This window comes from Drosophila novamexicana, unplaced genomic scaffold (genome assembly GCF_003285875.2).
Source record: "Drosophila novamexicana strain 15010-1031.04,08,12 unplaced genomic scaffold, DnovRS2.1 tig00002241-arrow-arrow-pilon, whole genome shotgun sequence".
In the NCBI taxonomy this organism is placed as follows: Eukaryota; Metazoa; Arthropoda; class Insecta; order Diptera; family Drosophilidae; genus Drosophila; species Drosophila novamexicana.
The window spans coordinates 53,467-72,922 of NW_020824963.1; the positions used below are offsets into that span (position 1 = coordinate 53,467).

General features: G+C 40.5%; 4 protein-coding genes across 6 annotated transcripts; 3 read left to right on the forward strand and 1 right to left on the reverse strand.

The window, feature by feature from the left end:
• The first annotated feature begins 976 nt into the window (after positions 1 to 976).
• On the forward strand, positions 977 to 1,856 carry LOC115769046. Its single transcript, XM_030713755.1, has one exon. The coding sequence runs from the start codon at positions 1,035 to 1,037 to the stop codon at positions 1,662 to 1,664; it is 630 nt and encodes a 209-aa protein (XP_030569615.1). The 5' UTR covers positions 977 to 1,034; the 3' UTR covers positions 1,665 to 1,856.
• Positions 1,857 to 2,881: 1,025 nt separating this feature from the next.
• LOC115769065 lies at positions 2,882 to 5,061 on the reverse strand. Its single transcript, XM_030713779.1, has 2 exons — positions 3,466 to 5,061; positions 2,882 to 3,397 (listed from the first exon to the last, which is right to left on the reverse strand). The coding sequence occupies exons 1-2, from the start codon at positions 4,643 to 4,645 to the stop codon at positions 3,306 to 3,308; spliced, it is 1,272 nt and encodes a 423-aa protein (XP_030569639.1). The 5' UTR covers positions 4,646 to 5,061; the 3' UTR covers positions 2,882 to 3,305.
• Positions 5,062 to 5,370: 309 nt separating this feature from the next.
• LOC115769042 (integrin beta-PS) lies at positions 5,371 to 16,534 on the forward strand. Of its 2 annotated transcripts, none has more exons than XM_030713747.1 (8): positions 5,371 to 5,428; positions 8,419 to 9,218; positions 9,285 to 9,513; positions 10,725 to 10,809; positions 13,167 to 13,601; positions 13,671 to 13,865; positions 14,415 to 15,446; positions 15,507 to 16,534. In XM_030713747.1, exons 2-8 carry the CDS (start codon positions 8,546 to 8,548, stop codon positions 15,570 to 15,572), a joined length of 2,715 nt encoding a protein of 904 aa, XP_030569607.1. In that variant the 5' UTR covers positions 5,371 to 5,428; positions 8,419 to 8,545; the 3' UTR covers positions 15,573 to 16,534. The 2 variants fall into 2 exon arrangements, with proteins under 2 accessions (XP_030569607.1, XP_030569608.1); XM_030713748.1 differs by lacking the exon at positions 10,725 to 10,809 and adding an exon at positions 11,880 to 11,964.
• A 964-nt stretch (positions 16,535 to 17,498) lies between these two features.
• LOC115769047 (telomere-binding protein cav-like) lies at positions 17,499 to 19,453 on the forward strand. 2 transcript variants are annotated; one of them, XM_030713756.1, is made up of 2 exons: positions 17,499 to 17,576; positions 17,648 to 19,453. In XM_030713756.1, exons 1-2 carry the CDS (start codon positions 17,562 to 17,564, stop codon positions 18,683 to 18,685), a joined length of 1,053 nt encoding a protein of 350 aa, XP_030569616.1. In that variant the 5' UTR covers positions 17,499 to 17,561; the 3' UTR covers positions 18,686 to 19,453. The 2 variants fall into 2 exon arrangements, with proteins under 2 accessions (XP_030569616.1, XP_030569617.1); XM_030713757.1 differs by having other exon boundaries at positions 17,565 to 17,580.
• Positions 19,454 to 19,456: the final 3 nt, after the last annotated feature.

Consider the following 19,456-nt stretch of genomic DNA (forward strand, 5'->3'; position numbering starts at 1 on the left):
TATTTGCATATGTGTCTGTGTGTAAGCACATACAAACATACATGCATACATACATATAAACGAACACGTTTTCGCGTGCTCGTATATGTATGTATGTATGTGTACATACATACATACGTAATACACAGACGGGCGTGTATGTGCAGGCCCGTACATATATATGCACATGTATATGTAAGTGACCATTTGCTATTGAGTTTAGTGTATTAGAAATAGATGTACGTATGTATGTACATTTATATTTAGCTTAAGTTTTCAAGCATACATGCATATATGTATATTAACGCTCACATATGTAGGTATATATGTATATATCATAATAAATTTAAATAAATACCCTATGTCCATTCCAACAAGTAAACCTGCTCAAGTAGAGAGCGTCTGACTAGGAGATACTCTGTAACCAGCGCAGAGCTGTCATACGCTGTTTCTCCTCTCCGACCCACCCTAGGAAAATGCATTCTCGAATAATTGGGGTGTTTCAAGTCCGATCTTTATTAACATTTGAAATACAAAATCAAGTATTTTTACTAAAAGTAATATATATGAGAATATATAATATAACGATGCTTAGCGTATTCGATCTGTGTGGCCCATCATGCGCACATTCAGTATATACAGGGTATTCTTGGGCATAGCAACAGCCGAACTTCCGCTGCTTAAAGCGTGCGTGTGTTTGCGTACATGCCGGGCACAGGGTATCCCTCCTAGATTTTTTCGAAACGATTATTGTGTTATATAAATCAACGATTTAAATAGGCATATACTTGATTGCAAAAGTAAATATATAAAATTGAAAAGCTTTAACAAGTATATGGCATAGATTCACACAATAACATTAGCTGCTTTCAAAAGAGCGCATTTTGGCGCCAAGCGGCGCACAGTGTGTACACACCAATTGCGAAAGTTAGCAAAGTGCTGCCACACCGAATGCGGCTCGTCTCATTTATCGATAACGATAGAAAAACGCGCGCGTGTACGCCGATCGAAAAGCACAAAGAGGCCGGTAAAACGGGCTTCTATGCGTTATATATATGCAATTAAGGCATTTCTTTCAACAAATCAGACAAGTGAAGATCAAAGCAACCAACGTTAGCAACATGTGCGACCCAGCCGTGGCGCCCGATGAGCGCAACGTGGAGATCAAGGCGCGCATACCCGGCGGCACAGCAGAGTTTGAACGTCGCCTGGGCATTGCCCGGCAGCTGAGCGGCGCCGCCGGCGAGTTAATTGTGCAGCGCGATGTCTTCTTCAATTCACCAAAGGGCGGTCGACTGAAGCTGCGCTACTTGGAGGCGCCGGCACGCTCCCAGCTAGTCTACTACGACAGGCCCGATGTGGCCGGGCCCAAGCTCTCCAAATACAACAAAATCGAGGTGGACGAGCCCGCGGTGCTGGAGAAGATGTTGCGTCAATCGAACGGTGCGCTGGGCGTGCTGGCCAAACGACGCCAGCTCTTCCTATACGAACAGACGCGCATTCACATGGATGAGGTGCAGGATTTGGGTCATTTCATGGAGTTCGAGGTGTGTCTGCGGCCCGAACAGACGCCCGAACAGGGCCAGGCCATTGTCGACCAGCTTAGCCAAACGTTTGGCATTGCGCCCGCCGATCTGATGATGGGCTCCTACTTCGATGCGCTGACCCAGGCCGGAGATTCCTGAATTGCAGCCAAGACCCAAGTGGATCTAATAAATGATGTCTAGTTTTGTATCCAAACATATGCGCCAAACTGTTCTGATTGACCGATTCACTGACTAATCCACCGCAACTTGTGGAAAATGGGTGTAAAAGTTTCACTTCAAGCTTTGTTTTATTATTGAAACGGCATTAAGCTCAGCTCTTTGTCGAAATACATTATAGAACACATTTATGCATTTCACCAAATTGGGTGAAAAATGAGGGACTCCAAGTTGTCTTTGGCTTGGTAATATTTCATTTAAACCACTTTCAAGTACGCAAAATGGGCGGAAAACTTGCAATTTGACATTTTTCAAGCGCTCGACTTAAAAACGTATTAAAACTTATAATATCAGGTGTACTGAGAGCGGCAATTCCGAAAAGGCTCGGGCAAGGACGGGTAACAGCTGCTAACGTGCTCTCTCTCTCTCGCTCGCTCGCTCGCTCTCACACTTTTGTTCTGTTTCTGCTTTGCCTTCATATTCGTAAACGTTTCAACTTCATATAAATGTGAACACTGCGCCAAAAAACGGGTTAGATTAAACAATATTTATAAACAAACAGACGGATAGAGAAATATCCCTAAGCTATATAGTAAATATTTTCTCCCTCTCTCTCTCTCTCTCTGTCTCTATCTCTCTCTCTCTCTCTCTCTCTCTGTCTCTATCTTTCCGTATTTAAAGCCATCAGGCAGTGAATATATATATATATATATTGATATAGTTGACCGATTTGAATCTGAAGGCAGTTTGGAGAATATTTTTCTTGATTGTGGCTCTAAAACTGTGAAGTCTAGTGCATTGCAAACTGTGCCATTTAGGAAATACAGATTCTTGTGATTCGTAGAGCCGTGATATAGATATTTCTTTACGATCTCGAAGATATATACACATATATATATATATATCATTCAGTTAAACAACTTGAGAATCGATCTGGCATCTTATATGGGAAGAATCATGCGAAAGCCCATCGAATAGAACTGAAAAATCAAAGTTTTCTTCTGGATATTCCGCTTGAAATTGTTATAAATAAGTTATGCATATATATATATTTATATATAGCTGCAGAATTTATTAATTCATAGTCAATTTGGCAAACATTTGCATTGAACAAATCGAACGGGAACTCAAATAAAGCATATATACAATTTCTATGCCGGCATATGTATATATATATATATATATACTCTATATGTCAGATATATATATATATAGATATTTATATGGATTTTGAAATAAAAAGTGCAAACTTAGAGCTGAACATAAATGCAATTGTTGACGAAAAATGATAACAACTTTTCCAACAGATCAGAACACAGAATGTGGAACAATGTTGGGGCATTCGCCGGGCACAACTTATCGACTATATAATATTGGGACAGGCATTATAAAATAGTACATGGAACTTAGCGCTAATCGAGCTGCTGCCCATTTCTTGTTGTTGTTCTTTTTCTTTCCAAATTGAGCGACATAAATTTGTTGGAACAATTTTGGCATGGCAATTTAACAAAAGAAAAAAGAAAATATATGTTGACTGAGAATTGTGAAAGGTTGACAATGACAAGGATGACGAGATTGATGGTAGGGCGGGCTTGTGGCAATTGTGGCACGGACTCTTCCAGTTTAACAGTAGGAGCCGATGAGGCTAATGGACATGCTCTCCGATATGGGATCGGGCGCCGAAATCGGTTTCCAGTACAGCCAATTGTAGGTAACTGCAAGCAAGAGGGTCACAATATGAATCTAGTTAGCCATTGAGTAGGCCGCAACGATCCGTACTTACGCACAAAGGACTGGGTGAGGCGCATGGAGAGCGTGCGACAGCGCTGGCGGCATTCGCTGGTCGGACGCAGTATGATGAAGCGTGTGCCGACCGCCTGATGCACATAGACATTGGGGCATTCGGTTTCGGGCAGCGTATATGCCGGCGCCTGGGCCGTATCGATGGCCACATAACGTTCCAGGGCGACGCCCATGCTGGGCAAGCGCAAAGGTCGCGCAAATATGGGACGCAACAAACGGGCGGGCAGCATCCGATTGCAGCGCCACAGATTGTGGGCATGCGTTGACCATGCTGCGCTAGCGCCGAGCACATCATCATCGGCCGAGCTGCTGCTATTGAACTGACCGAAAAGATCCTCCAGATTGTGCACACCCTGATTGGTGGAGTGTACACGGTATGCGTCGCGCTGGAATATCTTCAAATTGTTTGCATAGATCTTGTAAAAGTCGGCCAAATCAAAGCCATGCTGATTGCTTCGAAACGTATACGGCATATGCTCCGTTGGCTTGCGGCAATGCTGCAACAGCGCCAGCTGCTTATAACCAGTTAGGGTAGCCGGCTCCTGTGCCTGCTCCTGGTAACTGAGTGTGGTTACATTGTGACCAACATCGACATAGAGCTGGGCGCACTCATCGCTCTCCAGCCAAACGTGCTCCACATCCGCACAGGGGCCGCAGCTGAGATCCTCGACCTGAAAGAACGGATTGCCCATCAAACAGGACTCGTCATACAGTTCGGTTAGCCTTGGAAAGCGCTGTATTAGCGGCATGGTCATGCGACGCCACATCCGCATGCCCGGATACACAAGCGACTGCACCATGCGTCCGTTATTCGCCCCATTTGTCGTCTCGTAGCGATATGCGACAACGCACAGCGACATTAGCGTCAGATAGAAGAGCCAGCAGAGGATTTTGCGCCGGCGATCGAGCAAATGATGCAGCACCTCCAGCTTTAGATAGGCCATCAGCGGCGTGCTGTTGGACGCATTGTACAGTGGCATGGGGCTGCGCTGTTGGAAATACTGAAAGATCACATAATTATCGAAGCTCAGCGGCCGCACACCGTAATTGACATCGGCCAGGCGGCGCAGCTGGCGCACGGCGTTCGTATAGCGCTGGAGCAGCTGTTGCCGGCTCAGTTGCACAAAGTTCAGATCCAAATCGATGTCGAAGTCCTCCATGCTGCGACGAGGCGGGCGTCGCCCCCTTTTCTTGACGGCACTCTTTGCAAAAAAAACAAAAACAAACAAAACAAAAAACAAAAACAAGAAAAAGAAACAAGAAGCAAAGTTGTTGTTGCTGTTGCTGCTTTCTTTGTGCGCGTTCTGTTTCGTTTTAGTTTTGTTTGCTGTTGGCTATCGATGACTTCACTTGCTTTGTTTTTATGTATTTTTGACCAGTTAAACGAAATTTATGGACACTCTTTTATTTACATTCACATCGACGCGTTTTTTTATTGCTGTTCTTTTTGGTTTATTTGGCTTGCTGGCTTTTCTAGTATTTGGTAGTATGGTCACTCTAATAGCGCCTTTCCACTGTGCAATGAAATACTAGCATCATCTCGGTTAAGTGCTTGTTGTATTTGCCATTTGAAAAGCTGAAATGTTTTGAAAAAAAAGTATAAAGTCAAGGCTTGCTTATATAAATTGAATGTTTTATTTAATTATATACATATTTATATATGTTTAAGCAAATTTAATGGCAAAAGCGATAGCTGAAACAGACTTGCATCAGCTTGATATTAAGCATAATTTAATTTTTATTGATTTACCTTCGATCGTTAACAAATGGGTTACTGAAAGCACAATATCGATTAATCGTGATTTCGATAACAAATTAATTGCATAGAACAAGTAAGTGCCACAAGCTGGTCACACTTCTTGCACATTTTATTGTTATTTAAGTGTGGTCACACGGCTTCAGTTGTTTGATAATCGAGTGGCAGTGCGGAGTCGTCGCCAAAAGTAATTATCACAAATATTTTTGCCAGCTATTTTTTTATTTTTATTAATTTTATTGTAAAATTATTTGTTGCTTTTGTAAGCAACAGTGTTCGGTATGCAGGAAGTGCATAAAAGTAAATTCTGATTGCAATTGCGCTGTAATTGTGTATGTGCTTGCGGTCTTGTGTGAATACATGTGTGTGCATGAGTGGGCAACTCCACAAGTGTGTGCGTAAAATCAAAATAAAAGCACAGCAACGCGCCCTGATGGAACTATTTTGTAGAATTACTAATTGAAAATGCATAAATCATTGGAAATAAATGCAAAAAAGTGTTAGAGTGTGCGTGAAATAATGTGAATGAAGTTGTGTTACGTAAGAAAATGTTGAAATTTTGACTGCATTCTTGGTCAAAGGGAAGTCTTCGTGTTGATGATTTCATTGACGATGACGATGACTACGCGGCCAACGCACACACACACACACACACATATATATATATATATATGTACAAAAATAAATATGCTTGCGTTTATATTGAATCTGTGTGTGCGTGTGTGCGCGTTATTTGCTGAGTGCCAATGAATATCCTCCACTTCGACTGCTGCTGGAGCTTAAGAACAAAGCACGGCATTAATTCTTCGATTGGGGTGGCAACACTTGGAAAGTTGCGATCAAACGTCAAACTGATTACATTAAGCAGCACTCAGTAGCGCCCCCTATCGCCGTGTTTACTTTTGCGCACAAGGAGTTGCAGATCCAATTGGATCGCTCTGTTGTTGCCCTGCATATAGATGTATGTATGTATGTACGTGTGTGCGTGCGTGTGTGTGTGTGTGTGTGTGGGCTTGTGTGTGCATGCATGTTTGCGTAGCTGTGTTTATCTCTGCTTATGGGCTGGTGTGTGAGGAACTTGTACGCCCACATTATGTAGCGCAGATGTTGCCGCTGCCTGGCCGAACGACCGCCCGGCTGCCTGCCTGCCTGCCCGCACGCCTGATGCTTGTGGTGGGCGATCGTACGAGGCCAAAACCAATACATGCATATCAACCGAGTAAATATGTGTGTGTGTGTGTGTGTGTGTGTGTGTGTGTGTGTGTGCATATGCTGACTTATGTTGTGGGCGCCCAAATTCGGTTCTTTGCTCTCTACTCATGCAAATTACTGCATTTCCCCCCACACCTTCCAGTTGTTTATATTTAGATACCAAACCATCTGCACAACTCCACAAATGGCCACCCTTTTTTTTCCAATTAGAGGCATGAATAACAACCAACTGAACAAAACACATCCAACTCTCAAGTCTCCAGTGTCAAGTTTGCAAGGCGATTGATTATTCATTCGTGCCCGGAAGACGTCAGCGCAGTCGCTGCATGACTCAAGCCGTGGTGAATAAAAAAAAAAAAAAAAAAAAAACACATTTACAAAACATACATAACACAAAGTTGAGCATATTTACTGTAGGGGGAGCTTGTCCTGGCAGCGGCGCCCTCTTTGTTTATGTTTGAAAAAACGTTTCGCAGAGCACAAGAATAGCCATTAACAGTGCAAGCACAAGCTAAACCGCCGTTACCTTTTCTTCTCTCTCTCTCTCGCTCTCTCTCTCTCTCTACGTGCAATAATTGACATTTTATCACTCATCATCAAAGTGAGAAGCATTTTGCCTTAGGCTTATTGAGTCTTATTACTCAATGCCTTTGGCCCTTATTCATTGAACACATACGAGAGCAAGCATGTGTTTTTTTCTGTGCGTATGTGTGCGTTCTGTATTGTTGTTGTTTGTTTTGTTACACTCATCCGACAGCAGCCAAAAGCGTAGAGGATGAGTCATATCCAATTTGATTTTCGATTCGTTCGCTTCGTAAGAAACGACGCTGATTCTATAGCTGAACAACAACAACAACAGCCTTGCGAGAGAAATACATTTAGGCATGAGGCATAACGGGGCAGGGCAAAGTAACGGCAAACCTGAGCAAGATGTTTGTTGTTATACCCTTACGAAAGTTGGACGTACTAGTTGCATTTGTATGTGTAATATGTTCAGTTTTTGGTTCAACACAATGACAACTTTTGTCAAAAAACTAATATAAATATTATTTTCAATAAATAATACGCATTCATTGGCAACTCAAGGTTAGAGCTTTTGCAAACTGGTTTTCATATCAGAATGCGAAATCCAATTGGAATCGCATATATATTGGGATATTGTGAAAATCGTAGCAAAACTTTCAGTACACATTCATGGTTTTTACTAAGAAAATTGATTATAATTTACACTTGAAGTATTCTATTATTCTCTAGAGCTTAAATCTAAGATTTACATGGTTTCAATGTCCAATCTTGGTATCTTAAAATTTATTTCATGTAAATTTAAATCAAGTTGATTTTTTTTTTATTGATGATTTCCTTAAAATATCAGCACTTAAAGCTTTACAAGTTGTTTGACTGCCAGCCACGCCCACTTACGCCCAATTGTTTATCAATACGCTTAAGCGAAGTAAAATGTGCATACCCTCTTTGCACCAATTGCAATATGAAAGGGTATTAAAGCTGTTGGTGTCTGCGAAATAGTTTTTAATTTCGGCCCATGAAACCCAGAAAGCGCGAAAAAAAACGGATAAAAATAATTCATAAATATGTAAAAAAAAATAAGATACAATTTTGTAGGCGATAAATCTAAAAAACATAAAAAATGTTTTTATACCCAAAAAAAAACGCGTATTAAAATGTTCGTGAACTAGTTGACAACAAGTAAGAAAGCTGCAGACGGGTGTAACCGACAGCGCAATACCCTATGCATAGTGTACGAACAGCTTAGAACAGGACTTGATTAATAATTCGGTGACTCTGAGACTGTAAATGCAGTGACTATCAAACTGTGAGCTGTTATTAAGGCCGCAAGTGGGCGTGGCTAAAAACCTATGTGACTCGTTATGCACTTTGTGAGAGTATTAAAACAAGTCGTATTATTGAATTTGATTTAATTGCAACTGGAAATTTGATTTATTGTAGCAGCTGCACCTGAAACTCTCGCACCCCCAACAACAATTAGAGCGAAAGAGCCACAGCACGGCACCAACACAGCTAGAAAGAGAGCAAAACAGTGCGACACGCCGAGCGAGAGAGAGAGAGAGAGACGATGAGAAGAGAGACAAGAGCAACACCCGCCGCATTCGCACCTGCACACCGCAAGATACGTAGAGCAATGTTGCAGCCGCAACTGTTGCAGGTGTTGCATGTGGCACTGCTGTGCATCCTGGCCAGCACAGCGACGCATTTGCCAGCGGCATTGGCCCAACAACAGTCGACGCTCGCCAGCCAAGGATCACAGCAGTCGCCGGCCAAATTGGAGCAGAATCCGTGCGTGAATAAGGTGACCTGCCATGAGTGCATACAGACACAGAATTGCGGCTGGTGCATGAAGCCCGATTATGGTGATCGGCCGCGTTGTTTTTTGCACACGCCCAAGGCGGAAGTGTGTCCGGAGCAGTTCATTTGGAATCCGGATACATCGGAGCGTATATTGATTAACAAGGATCTGACATTGGCCAGCGGAGGTGCCGCTTGGGCGGGCGGACAATATGTATCCGGTGGTTCCTACCAGAGCAGTGCACATGGACAAAGCTCCTCGTCTGGCTCTTACGGTGCATCCGGCTCCAGTTCAAGCTATGGCGCCAGCTCCAGTTCCGGCTCCAGTTCCGGTTTCAGTTCGAGTTCCGGTGCCGCCGGCTCAGCAGCAGTCGGCGGCGCAGCTGCCGCCGGTGAAATAGTCCAGATAAAGCCGCAACGTGTCAGCCTCAAGCTGCGCATCAGTAAGTTATCGATTAATCGATTGCCATTGCATCGATAAATGACCTTTTTTTTCGTTTTTTTTTTAGATGAGGTTCACAATCTGGATGTGAGCTACTCACAGGCCGAGGACTATCCCGTTGATCTCTACTACTTGATGGATCTTTCGAAGTCTATGGAGGACGACAAAGAGAAGCTATCCGCACTGGGTGACAAACTCTCCGAGACCATGAAGCGCATCACATCCAATTTCCGCTTGGGCTTCGGCTCGTTTGTGGACAAGGTCCTGATGCCCTACGTATCCACGATACCCAAAAAGTGAGTGCTATGCCCCAAAAAGCTATCTCAACTTTTGATTAGCCCTAAAAGTTGATAAGACTCTTAAGTATTATGACTATGAGACTTTGATGAATCCGTTCGATGGATTCGAATGCAATTAGTCACGATTTCGTTGAAATCAAAAATGTAAACGTTAAGCCTTAAACTTTTATATATGTATGTATGATGATTATGTATATGATTAATAGCTGTGTCTATTGATTTTACGTATTGGATAAGACGCAAAATTTAGAAATTATTCATTCTCAATTTTAGAAATGTTTACATACTCATCAACTCTCTCTCTCTCCCTGTCTCTGTCTCTTCTAACAAGAGTTTGAACAAAAACATTCGCTTCTTAAACAAATTTTACTGAAATTGCATTTGAATAATGTTAACTATTAATGTTTGTATGTCCGTTCAGAGATTTTCATTGTCCGACTCCAGATAGCATATATCTATATATATATATATCTAATCTATTGACACTTGTTTCCAGTCCGTAAGTCTCTCAGCTTATGATCTATTCAAGCCAAATATAGGAAAATGGGAATAATTGAAAAAAACTTTGTTCTCTTGGCCATTTCCATTTGACAATAATAAGCTTTGCTATGCTTCCTCTAATTGAGAACAAATTCATTGACAATTTCGGCTAGCCGAAAATAACAGTTCTTATGTGTTTATACCCTGAACCAAGTAAAGGATATATTGATTTTGTGTCAATTTATGTAACTGATTAGAAGAAGAAAGCATCTCCGATCCAAAAAATTGCCTAACGATCGGACAACAAACACCGAAGCGAACAGGAAAAGCATTTGCCAAGCGTAGATTAGGGCCAAGGCTTGTTTGGGTTCAGGGTATCTGCTAGTCGGGCACTGCCGACTAGGCACTCACATATTTTTGATATATTTGATTATAGTTTAGCTTGATGCTCTTTCTTTCTTTATAATGACTAATTGAAAACAAACCAACTTTTACCTAATTTTTACTTTTATGCGAAACAAACAAAATACCAAAACTAACGCCACAAAATAATCATGATCTAATGATTAAACTACAACAACTACAACAAAAACAACAACCAAAATCACCATCAATCAACCTACGACAACTGTTCGATAACATATATGCATACCAATATATATATATATATATATATATATATATATATATATATGTGTGTATATATGTATATCTGTTTATCTGTACAGACTCGAGCATCCATGCGATAACTGCAAGGCCCCCTATGGTTACCGCAATCACATGCCACTGAGCAATAACACCGAAAGCTTCTCTGTAAGACCCCAATTAATCTATATATATATATATATATACTTTATACATATCTCATTTGTTGCACTCTACACATATCACAACTCTAGCTTTACATTACATTTTGTGTGTTTGCCCCATTAAAATACCATCTGCTATCTTATTTCCCTTGTTGCCTTGCCGCCTAACTATCGTATCTTTCGCATCTCTCTCTCTCTCTCTCTATATACATATATATCGTATCGTATTGTATCGTATCGTATCGTATCGTATTGTATGTGCCTTTTTGTCATATCTATATACATATATATCTATTACATATTTAGCTATGGTACGTACTATGTATTCATGTAATTATTTAACTTCTTTATATCAGCATAAGCATTGGTACTACATTTCTGTATTATTCTGTGTGTGTGTGTGTGTGTGTTTGTGATTTTGTTTTAAGTTTGAATCCAAAATCAGCAAAGCCAAAGGCCAAGCAACTATTTGATTTCCGGCGCAGCCAACTTAACACGTGCGGTATATTCGTGCTGCCAGATCGTTTACGCACGTTGAATGTTGTCTTTTGCCTTTTCTGATTCTCGATTCGCACATTAATGTATAACGGTAAACATATATATCTATCCATATCGTACGGCATTTGACTGTTGCACTCATATATATATATATATATATATATATATATATATATATATAATTGTAATTATGTTGTAATAATGAAATGTGGCGGCGCAGCATAGTGTGCAGCACATCAAGTTTGCCAGACTGTGCACTCAGCAATCTGGCAACGCTGCTGTATTTGCAACAATCTGGCCACTTTTACTTTTACTTTTATTTTAGTTTATTTATTTATTTTTTTTTATCTTTTGTATTTTTGAGTTTTTCTCATATACATATATGCTCACCACTCTCTCTCTCTGTCTCTCTCTCTCTCTCTTTTCCTGCGCTCTCTATATACTTTTTTCTTTCCGATCTATATATGTGTATGAAAATTTGTGAAAAATCGGTTGCTTGTTGCTTTAAACTAAAAAAAAAAAACCCCCAAATCTGAAAAAAAAAATTTGGTAAACCAAAATTCGTACAAAATTTAGCCTGGAGGAGCCATGCCCCAAATGCGATGCTCCCTATGGCTATCGTAACATCATGGGCTTGAGCATGGACACATATAGATTCTCTGTAAGTTGTCAACTGCCCAAAATTAAAAACAACAAAAAAAAAAAAAAAAAAACTAGATGCAGAACCGTTCCATCTAATCCAATCTGAGAACCGTCCAATACATTTTTAGACATCTCGTTTAGCTGCTAACCCTCAAAGAATTTGTTTTTGCCCATTTTTCTTTTACGATAATATTGATTTATTTATTGTGTTTCGTTTGCATTTGTTTTATTTGGTTTCACATAACTTGTTGTATTATTATTATTAATTATTAATATAAATATCATTTGGCATTGGCATTTCTTGCATTGGTCTTGGAACTTCCTAACCTTAATACATTTTGCACATTCGATAAGATCGTAGTTCGTCGTTTCATATGCTTAACCCTGTCGCCCGCATGCCACAATGCTTTAGTTAACCTCTATCAAAGCTTTGTCTTGTTGTTTTGCATTGTCCCTGGCACACTCTTGTCGATATGATATATACTATAAATGGTTGGCAATCTTATCGGTAGACGCTTGCCCACTGGAAGATTGAGAACTGTTTCGAGCGTTGTTTCCAATCGAAAGACAAAAGTGAAAGTACATATTATGTCACCTTCAATTTTGGGCGTGATCGTAAACCGTCGATCGATTTTCGAAATTCGATAAGTTATCGATAACAGCAGAAAATCAATCAAATCAAGTTTATACTCTTAAAAATCTAAAGAGTAATAGACTGCAAATTCTATGAGATTCATTGTCGAAGTTTGAGACTCATTTCACATCGATAATTTATCGATAACTGGCAAATGATTTAACCACTTTTTCTATATGTTATCGATAATTGGTAGTTTGCTTAATTGCTGGCCATGAGAAAGGAATCTCGCCAAAATCAACTACATTTATCGATAAACGATAGAAAGGAATCTATCTGAAACAAATCGGCAACAGTTATCGATAAACGAAATGCAGAAATCTCAACTAAATTATAAAATGTCCTTGCTTCCAACTAAAGACTAATCGATAAGTAAACGATTATTATCAATTGCTGTTATCGATAAGTCCAGATCGAAATTGAAATTGAAATTAAGAACACGCTTCGCTTACGACTAAAAAAAAAAAACGTACGCAGGAGTGTGCCTGCCTAATAAATGCACCACAGCAAACGCATTGGATTATATGTTTTTTGATTAATTCATATATTTTTTAAACTACCACACACACGCACACACAAATGGACAGAACGAGGTGAAACAGGCTGCTGTCTCTGGCAATTTGGATGCACCCGAAGGCGGCTTCGATGCCATCATGCAGGCGATTGCCTGTCGCCAACAGGTTGGCTGGCGGGAGCAGGCCCGACGCTTGCTTGTCTTCTCGACGGATGCGGGCTTCCATTATGCCGGCGATGGTAAATTGGGTGGCGTTATAACGCCCAACGATGGCGAATGCCATTTGAATGGCCAGGGCATGTACACGCATTCGATTATACAGGATTATCCGAGCATATCGCAAATAAATCAAAAGGTCAAACAGAATGCGATCAACATTATCTTTGCCGTCACACAGAATCAGTATTCCGTCTATCAAAAGCTGTCCGGACATATTGAGGGCTCATCCAGCGCCATTTTGTCCAATGATTCGTCCAATGTGGTCGATCTGGTGCGCGAGGAATATAGCGTAAGTGCTTCAATATGCATATCTGATGTTTTTATAAATATAAACGAGCATTCTATTGCAATTTCACAGAAAATCTCTTCGTCGGTGGAGATGAAGGACAATGCCATGGGTGATGTTAAGATCACGTATTTGTCCAGCTGTCTGACCAATGGACCACAGATTAAAACGAACAAGTGCAGCGGTCTCAAGGTCGGCGACAAGGTCACCTTCACCGCCCAAATAACGGTCACCAAATGCCCAGCCAATCCACGTGACTGGAATCAGGTTTTGTAAATCGTTTCAAATGATGTTTTCGTAGAAATTGACTTTAGCAAATGTCTTAAGCAGCGAACAGATTCAAGAGATGGTCGCAAATTCTTGTGCTCCTTTCACAGAGTAAACCTTCCTAGGAATGGAACAATGCCCAAATGAGAATAAATAACTTGTATATGCATTGATTGCAATCAAACCGGGTAATAACTGTAGGCAGAAGTCGGCTTCTTTCACTCCAAAAAGTAGATGAACTTCTGATCAATAGCCCCATCTGTCTGTCTGCTATCTGTTCGTCCATTTGGACTCTTGAAATTTCAAATATCAATTATTGTGTATTGATATTGTTCTGTTTTTATCGACAGCTTCTTCCATTTTCATCATATCGATAAATATCGATTTTAAGATACGATTTTAAGCATATTATGAGAATTATAGGAGCTCGTTTCGATAAATATCGATTTTATGAGAGAATCTTCTAGTCGGGCAGTCCCGTCTGGAGCACTCAACTGATTGTTTCTGATCATGGTGAACGGTATGCTCAAACTGATCCGTATTTTTCAGGTGATTCAAATCTATCCGGTGGGCATCAATGAAAGCATGATCATTGACCTGGAGATGCTGTGCTCGTGCCCCTGCGAGCATGCCGGCTCCACTGGCTACGAGATCCACTCGCAAAAATGCCACAACCATGGCACGTACATGTGCGGCATCTGTGAATGCGATGAGCAGCATTTCGGCAACACATGCGAGTGCTCCATGCTGGATGTGCACTTGAATAATGCCAACGTAAATATGTGCCGTCCCGGCAATGATACGAGTGTCGCCGAATGCAATGGTCGCGGCAGTTGTGTGTGCGGCGAATGCGAGTGCCATAAGCGTGCCAATCCCGAGGAGATCATCACGGGCAAATATTGTGAGTGCGAGAACTTTAGCTGTGAGCGTAGAAAGAATTTGCTATGCTCTGGGCCCGATCACGGCATCTGTGAGTGCAATCGCTGTGTATGCAAGCCCGGCTGGACGGGCAACAGCTGTGACTGCCAGACGTCAACGGACACGTGCATGCCACCGAACGGCGGTGAGATCTGTTCGGGTCATGGCACCTGCGAGTGCGGCGTCTGCAAATGCAAATCAACCGACGATGGCCGCTATTCGGGCAAATATTGTGACAAATGCCCCACATGCTCGGGCCGTTGTCACGAGCTCAAGGACTGCGTCCAGTGTCAAATGTATCACACGGGCGAGCTAAAGAATGGCGATGATTGTGCCAAAAATTGTACAACATTCACGCCCGTTGGCGTTGAGAAGGTCAAGATCGATGAGCACAAGGATGAGCAGCTGTGCGTCTTCTTCGATGAGGACGATTGCAAATTTACGTTCAAATATAGCGAAGTGGGTGAACTGGTTGTGCATGCCCAGGAGGAGAAGGAATGCCCGCCCAAGGTCTTCATGCTGGGCATTGTCCTTGGCGTCATTGCGGCCATTGTCCTAATTGGCCTGGCCATATTGCTGCTCTGGAAGCTCCTCACCACCATACACGATCGTCGCGAATTCGCGCGCTTCGAGAAGGAGCGCATGAACGCCAAATGGGACACGGTAAGCACATTGAGTCCATTTCAACAATTGCCAATATAATTATTATCATTGATATTGCAGGGCGAGAATCCTATATACAAACAGGCCACATCCACCTTCAAGAATCCCATCTATGCGGGCAAATAATTCGTAACGTCTGCCCATTGCTTTCTTTAGTGAAATTTGCCATTTAACAACCGACTGTCCCCTTATTAACTGTTTGCTATCGACACGCTTGTGCCCCCTACCCGCCTACCCCCTTCCGAGCCCACCAGCCACACAAATGAAGCAGCTTCTAAAAAAAAAAAATGAAAAAAACGGTGCGCGTGCAACATTTAACAAACAACAAAAACAAAATGCTTGGAAGAAAAGCCAAACTGCCATTGAAACGCGTTCGTAACTAAGTCAAAGTTTTATATAAACTATATATACACATAGCAAACGAATTGTGCCTTGCAATACATATATATATATATACATTTTAGATTTTATATATGTACTTGTATGTACGTGTTATACAACAACAGGAACAGCTTCCATTGCTAAACAGCCAAAACAAGCAACAAAATTTGGAACGCACAAACAACAATTGAACCACACGCATCAACTAATCAAAGAACGCAGCAAACGATCTACAAACAAATCTTAAAAACTATTTACTTATATGAAATCAACTGAAATCAACGAACGATCCACTATTCAAATATATTTCATCTGTGCAGAGTTCCAAAATCGCAAATATTCTAAAGCCAAGCAAAAACAATTGTTGAAAATGTCACATGAAATGCTTTTGGAATGCAAGATTTGCGCGTGCAGCAGCACATTATGAAAATGTAATACTTAATATGATTAATTCATTTAAATTTGTAACTTAAGTATTTGGCAACGACATTTCGGATCGTCTAATTTATTAATGTCCATGCAAGCTAGCAATGTATTTATTAGCTAAACGATCCAAAAACATAAACAAAACAGCAAAACTGAATTTATGCCAATTTCAAAAAAACAAAACTAAAAAAACAAACTGATTTTGTTAACTTTTATGGACTTACGCCCAATTTTTGTTTGCCGTCAATTCTTTCGTGTTTTTCTTATATGTATGTTTATTATTTTTTTTTATATATATATTTTTATTTTAAATCTAACTTTACAATTAATATTTAAGCGTATTAACATTTAAGCTTGTAATTGTTAATTTTATATGACAAACAAAAAGAAACCAACAAATTGTGGCCCGATTTATTTTATTTATGAACCGTCGAGAGGTTCGAGTTTCTTTTTAGGAATCGTGCCTTTTTCAATATTTTGATCATTAATAGTATAATTAAACATAAAACAAGAAGAAGAAACAAAAAAAAAATCAACATATTTTTGCGATTTGTACTGATTACTGATTAACAACAAAATAAAATGTATTTGAGTGTATAAAAAAAAAAACACGAAATGAAAGAAATGAGTAAATAATTGTTTATAAATACAAGGTGGAAACACTGGCAACTTTATTGAAATATCAAATAATAAACATATAATAAAAACAGTTTGAAGCTAATTGTAATGAAATAAAAAAAAAAAAACAGAAAAATAAATGTCGACTTTCAATGCAATTGAATTATAAAATATTAATATGTACGCAATTTCTTTCATATGCATATGCTGCATTCATTTAAAATTAACAATGCATAGAGTATATGTATATATATTTATGATCAGCACTGCGAACTGATCAAATTATGACTTTTATAAGCTAGTGGCCGTAAGTTTGAGATTTAAGGCAAATTATCGCTAAAAGCCTTGCCAGATATTTTGAAATAGTCTATCGAGTATCGATACCCTTTACAGTTGCAGTTAAATCGGCAGCTTGCCAAATTCAAATTCCATTGGTCGAGCTGTGCTGCACAGTGTGACCGCTGTATGCAGCGGAAGAAAATACCAGAAAATATGCTTATTGAGCGGCAAGCAACAGAGCTTAATACTGTGTGCTTTACATTTACAGTTACTTTTTAACATATGTATGTCAGGATGCTGCAATATATGCCGCATAGCTTGACACGGGCGCTGATTAACTATCAAAATGAGGAAGAAGAAAAGATATTAAGCCTGGCAGTCGATGCAGATGACAAGCAACGCTTAAAGCAAATGTATGCGGCACTCGTAAGTACGACAAAAAAAAAGAAATCAATACAAAGATCGCGCTAGTTCAACACGAAACTCAATTTCCATAGAAAATCAAGAACAGCGATTTGAGACGAAAGCACAGTGCCGCCGAGGTGAACATGTTATGCCGCCGAACCAAGCTGCGCGTTAATATGACGCTGTTCAATTGTGTGTGGGACGCCAAGCGGCGACTGCCGCGTAAGGATCGTCTGGCCAAGCGTTCCGATAGCTACATCAATGCCATGTTGATCAGGGCTGTGCACAGGCGTGAGGTAGTGCCCTATACGGACGACGAAATAGCCAAATGCAATCACATACGCAGCTGCCAGCTGAAGAAAGATAATAACTGCCGGCTCGATCGTTGGCGCTGCAAGCAAAAGTACAGCGAATCGGCAGCTCTGCAGGAAACGCGGCCAGAGGACGATGCTCCGCTCAGTGTCAGCGATATTGGTGATTCGCAATTGTATCATTCGGAGACGTTGGAGCTTAATAATGAGGTCTGCGCACTGGATGCCATGCACATCAATAGCCTATCAATGTCCATCGATACACAGTTGATGCAGACGCCAACTCCTGAGCTGGCGAGCAATGATGAAGATTGGGCACTCGATGCCATGCTACTTAATATCGAGTCCATGTCCATTGATGCACAGTCAACCCAAGAGCTGGACAATGACATGCCTCTCAAGGCCGAGTCAATTACCAAAGATATGCAGCTGACACAGACGCCAAACCAACAGCTAGAAGATTGGGCAATAGATGCCACGCTCCTTAACACCGAGTCATTTGACATTAATGCACAGTTGACACGAGCCCAAATCCAAGAGCTGGAGAACAAGATTGATAACTGGGTACTCGAAGCCCTGCTTCTTAATACCGCATCAATTGCCATTGATAAACAGCTGATAAAGAAGCCGAACGAGGAGCTGGAAAATAACCATAATGTAGATTGGGCAATGGATGCAATGCTCATTGATAAACAATTGACACAAACTCCATCGCAGAGTGTGGGGCATAAACTCGAAGACTGGGCCAGGCTGCTCCACACCGAGTCCAGGACTACGAATACGCAGACGCCAGCCGCTGACCCTGCTGGACAATTGTGACGCATATGCCACGACACATACCCTACAGTTCCTACCAAGCAATCGAGCAGACTAATCCATAGTTATAAAATGCTATATCAAATCTAGACTAAAAGAATCTGAGATGAGATTTAAACCTAAGTTTTAATTGAGAATTTAACAATTTGTTGTAAGGTCTCGATGCCTAATTGAGTATTACGCAGAACTATAGAAGCCTTGAGTTTACGTTCTTAATATCAAATGAATTCTATCTCCAAAGCAACTTGTTTCGTAGCACTTAAGAACTGTTTAAGACAAGTTTCAATTAAATCAATTAGGTTTAAGTATGCTCAAGCATTATGGATTGCCATGAAAACTCGAAATCATTGTTAAGTTTAAACTAAAATTTATCTAAAGTAGCTGTTATTGTGCCTGATCATATTTGAAAACTGTTTGTGAAAGTGCTCTTAGAGAAATGCTGCAGAACTTGCGAGTTTATTTTTGTTAAGTAAGCTTTTCTTCTTGTCAAGATCTCTAAGAACTGTTTGTGAGCGAAATGCATTAGTTCTAGTTTGTTTTCTTCCTCGTTGAAATGAAATAATTTATATTTTTTACTAGTCGCTCAACTGAACAATCATAATACCTGTTGTGATTGATAATATTTAGGAAGTGTTCTTCGGAGAAGAACTTGCGAGTTCCTTTTTGTTAAATTCATCGTAAAGATAAAAACCAATAACTTTTAAGAGTCGTCCATGTTAACGAGAATAAGACCTGTTTTTTTTTTGGGCTAATATTTGATAGTTTTTTTATGAA

Bases quoted from the DNA above. Each gene is read 5' to 3' on its own strand.
- LOC115769046 (XM_030713755.1), top strand. From the start codon at position 1,035: ATGCAATTAAGGCATTTCTTTCAACAAATCAGACAAGTGAAGATCAAA.
- LOC115769065 (XM_030713779.1), bottom strand. From the start codon at position 4,645: ATGGAGGACTTCGACATCGATTTGGATCTGAACTTTGTGCAACTGAGC. The intron at 3,398-3,465 runs GTAAGTACGGAT...TCTTGCTTGCAG, and splicing joins CCTCACCCAGTCCTTTGTGC to TTACCTACAATTGGCTGTAC.
- LOC115769042 (XM_030713747.1), top strand. From the start codon at position 8,546: ATGAGAAGAGAGACAAGAGCAACACCCGCCGCATTCGCACCTGCACAC. The intron at 10,810-13,166 runs GTAAGACCCCAA...ACAAATGGACAG, and splicing joins ATAACACCGAAAGCTTCTCT to AACGAGGTGAAACAGGCTGC. The intron at 13,866-14,414 runs GTTTTGTAAATC...CGTATTTTTCAG, and splicing joins ATCCACGTGACTGGAATCAG to GTGATTCAAATCTATCCGGT.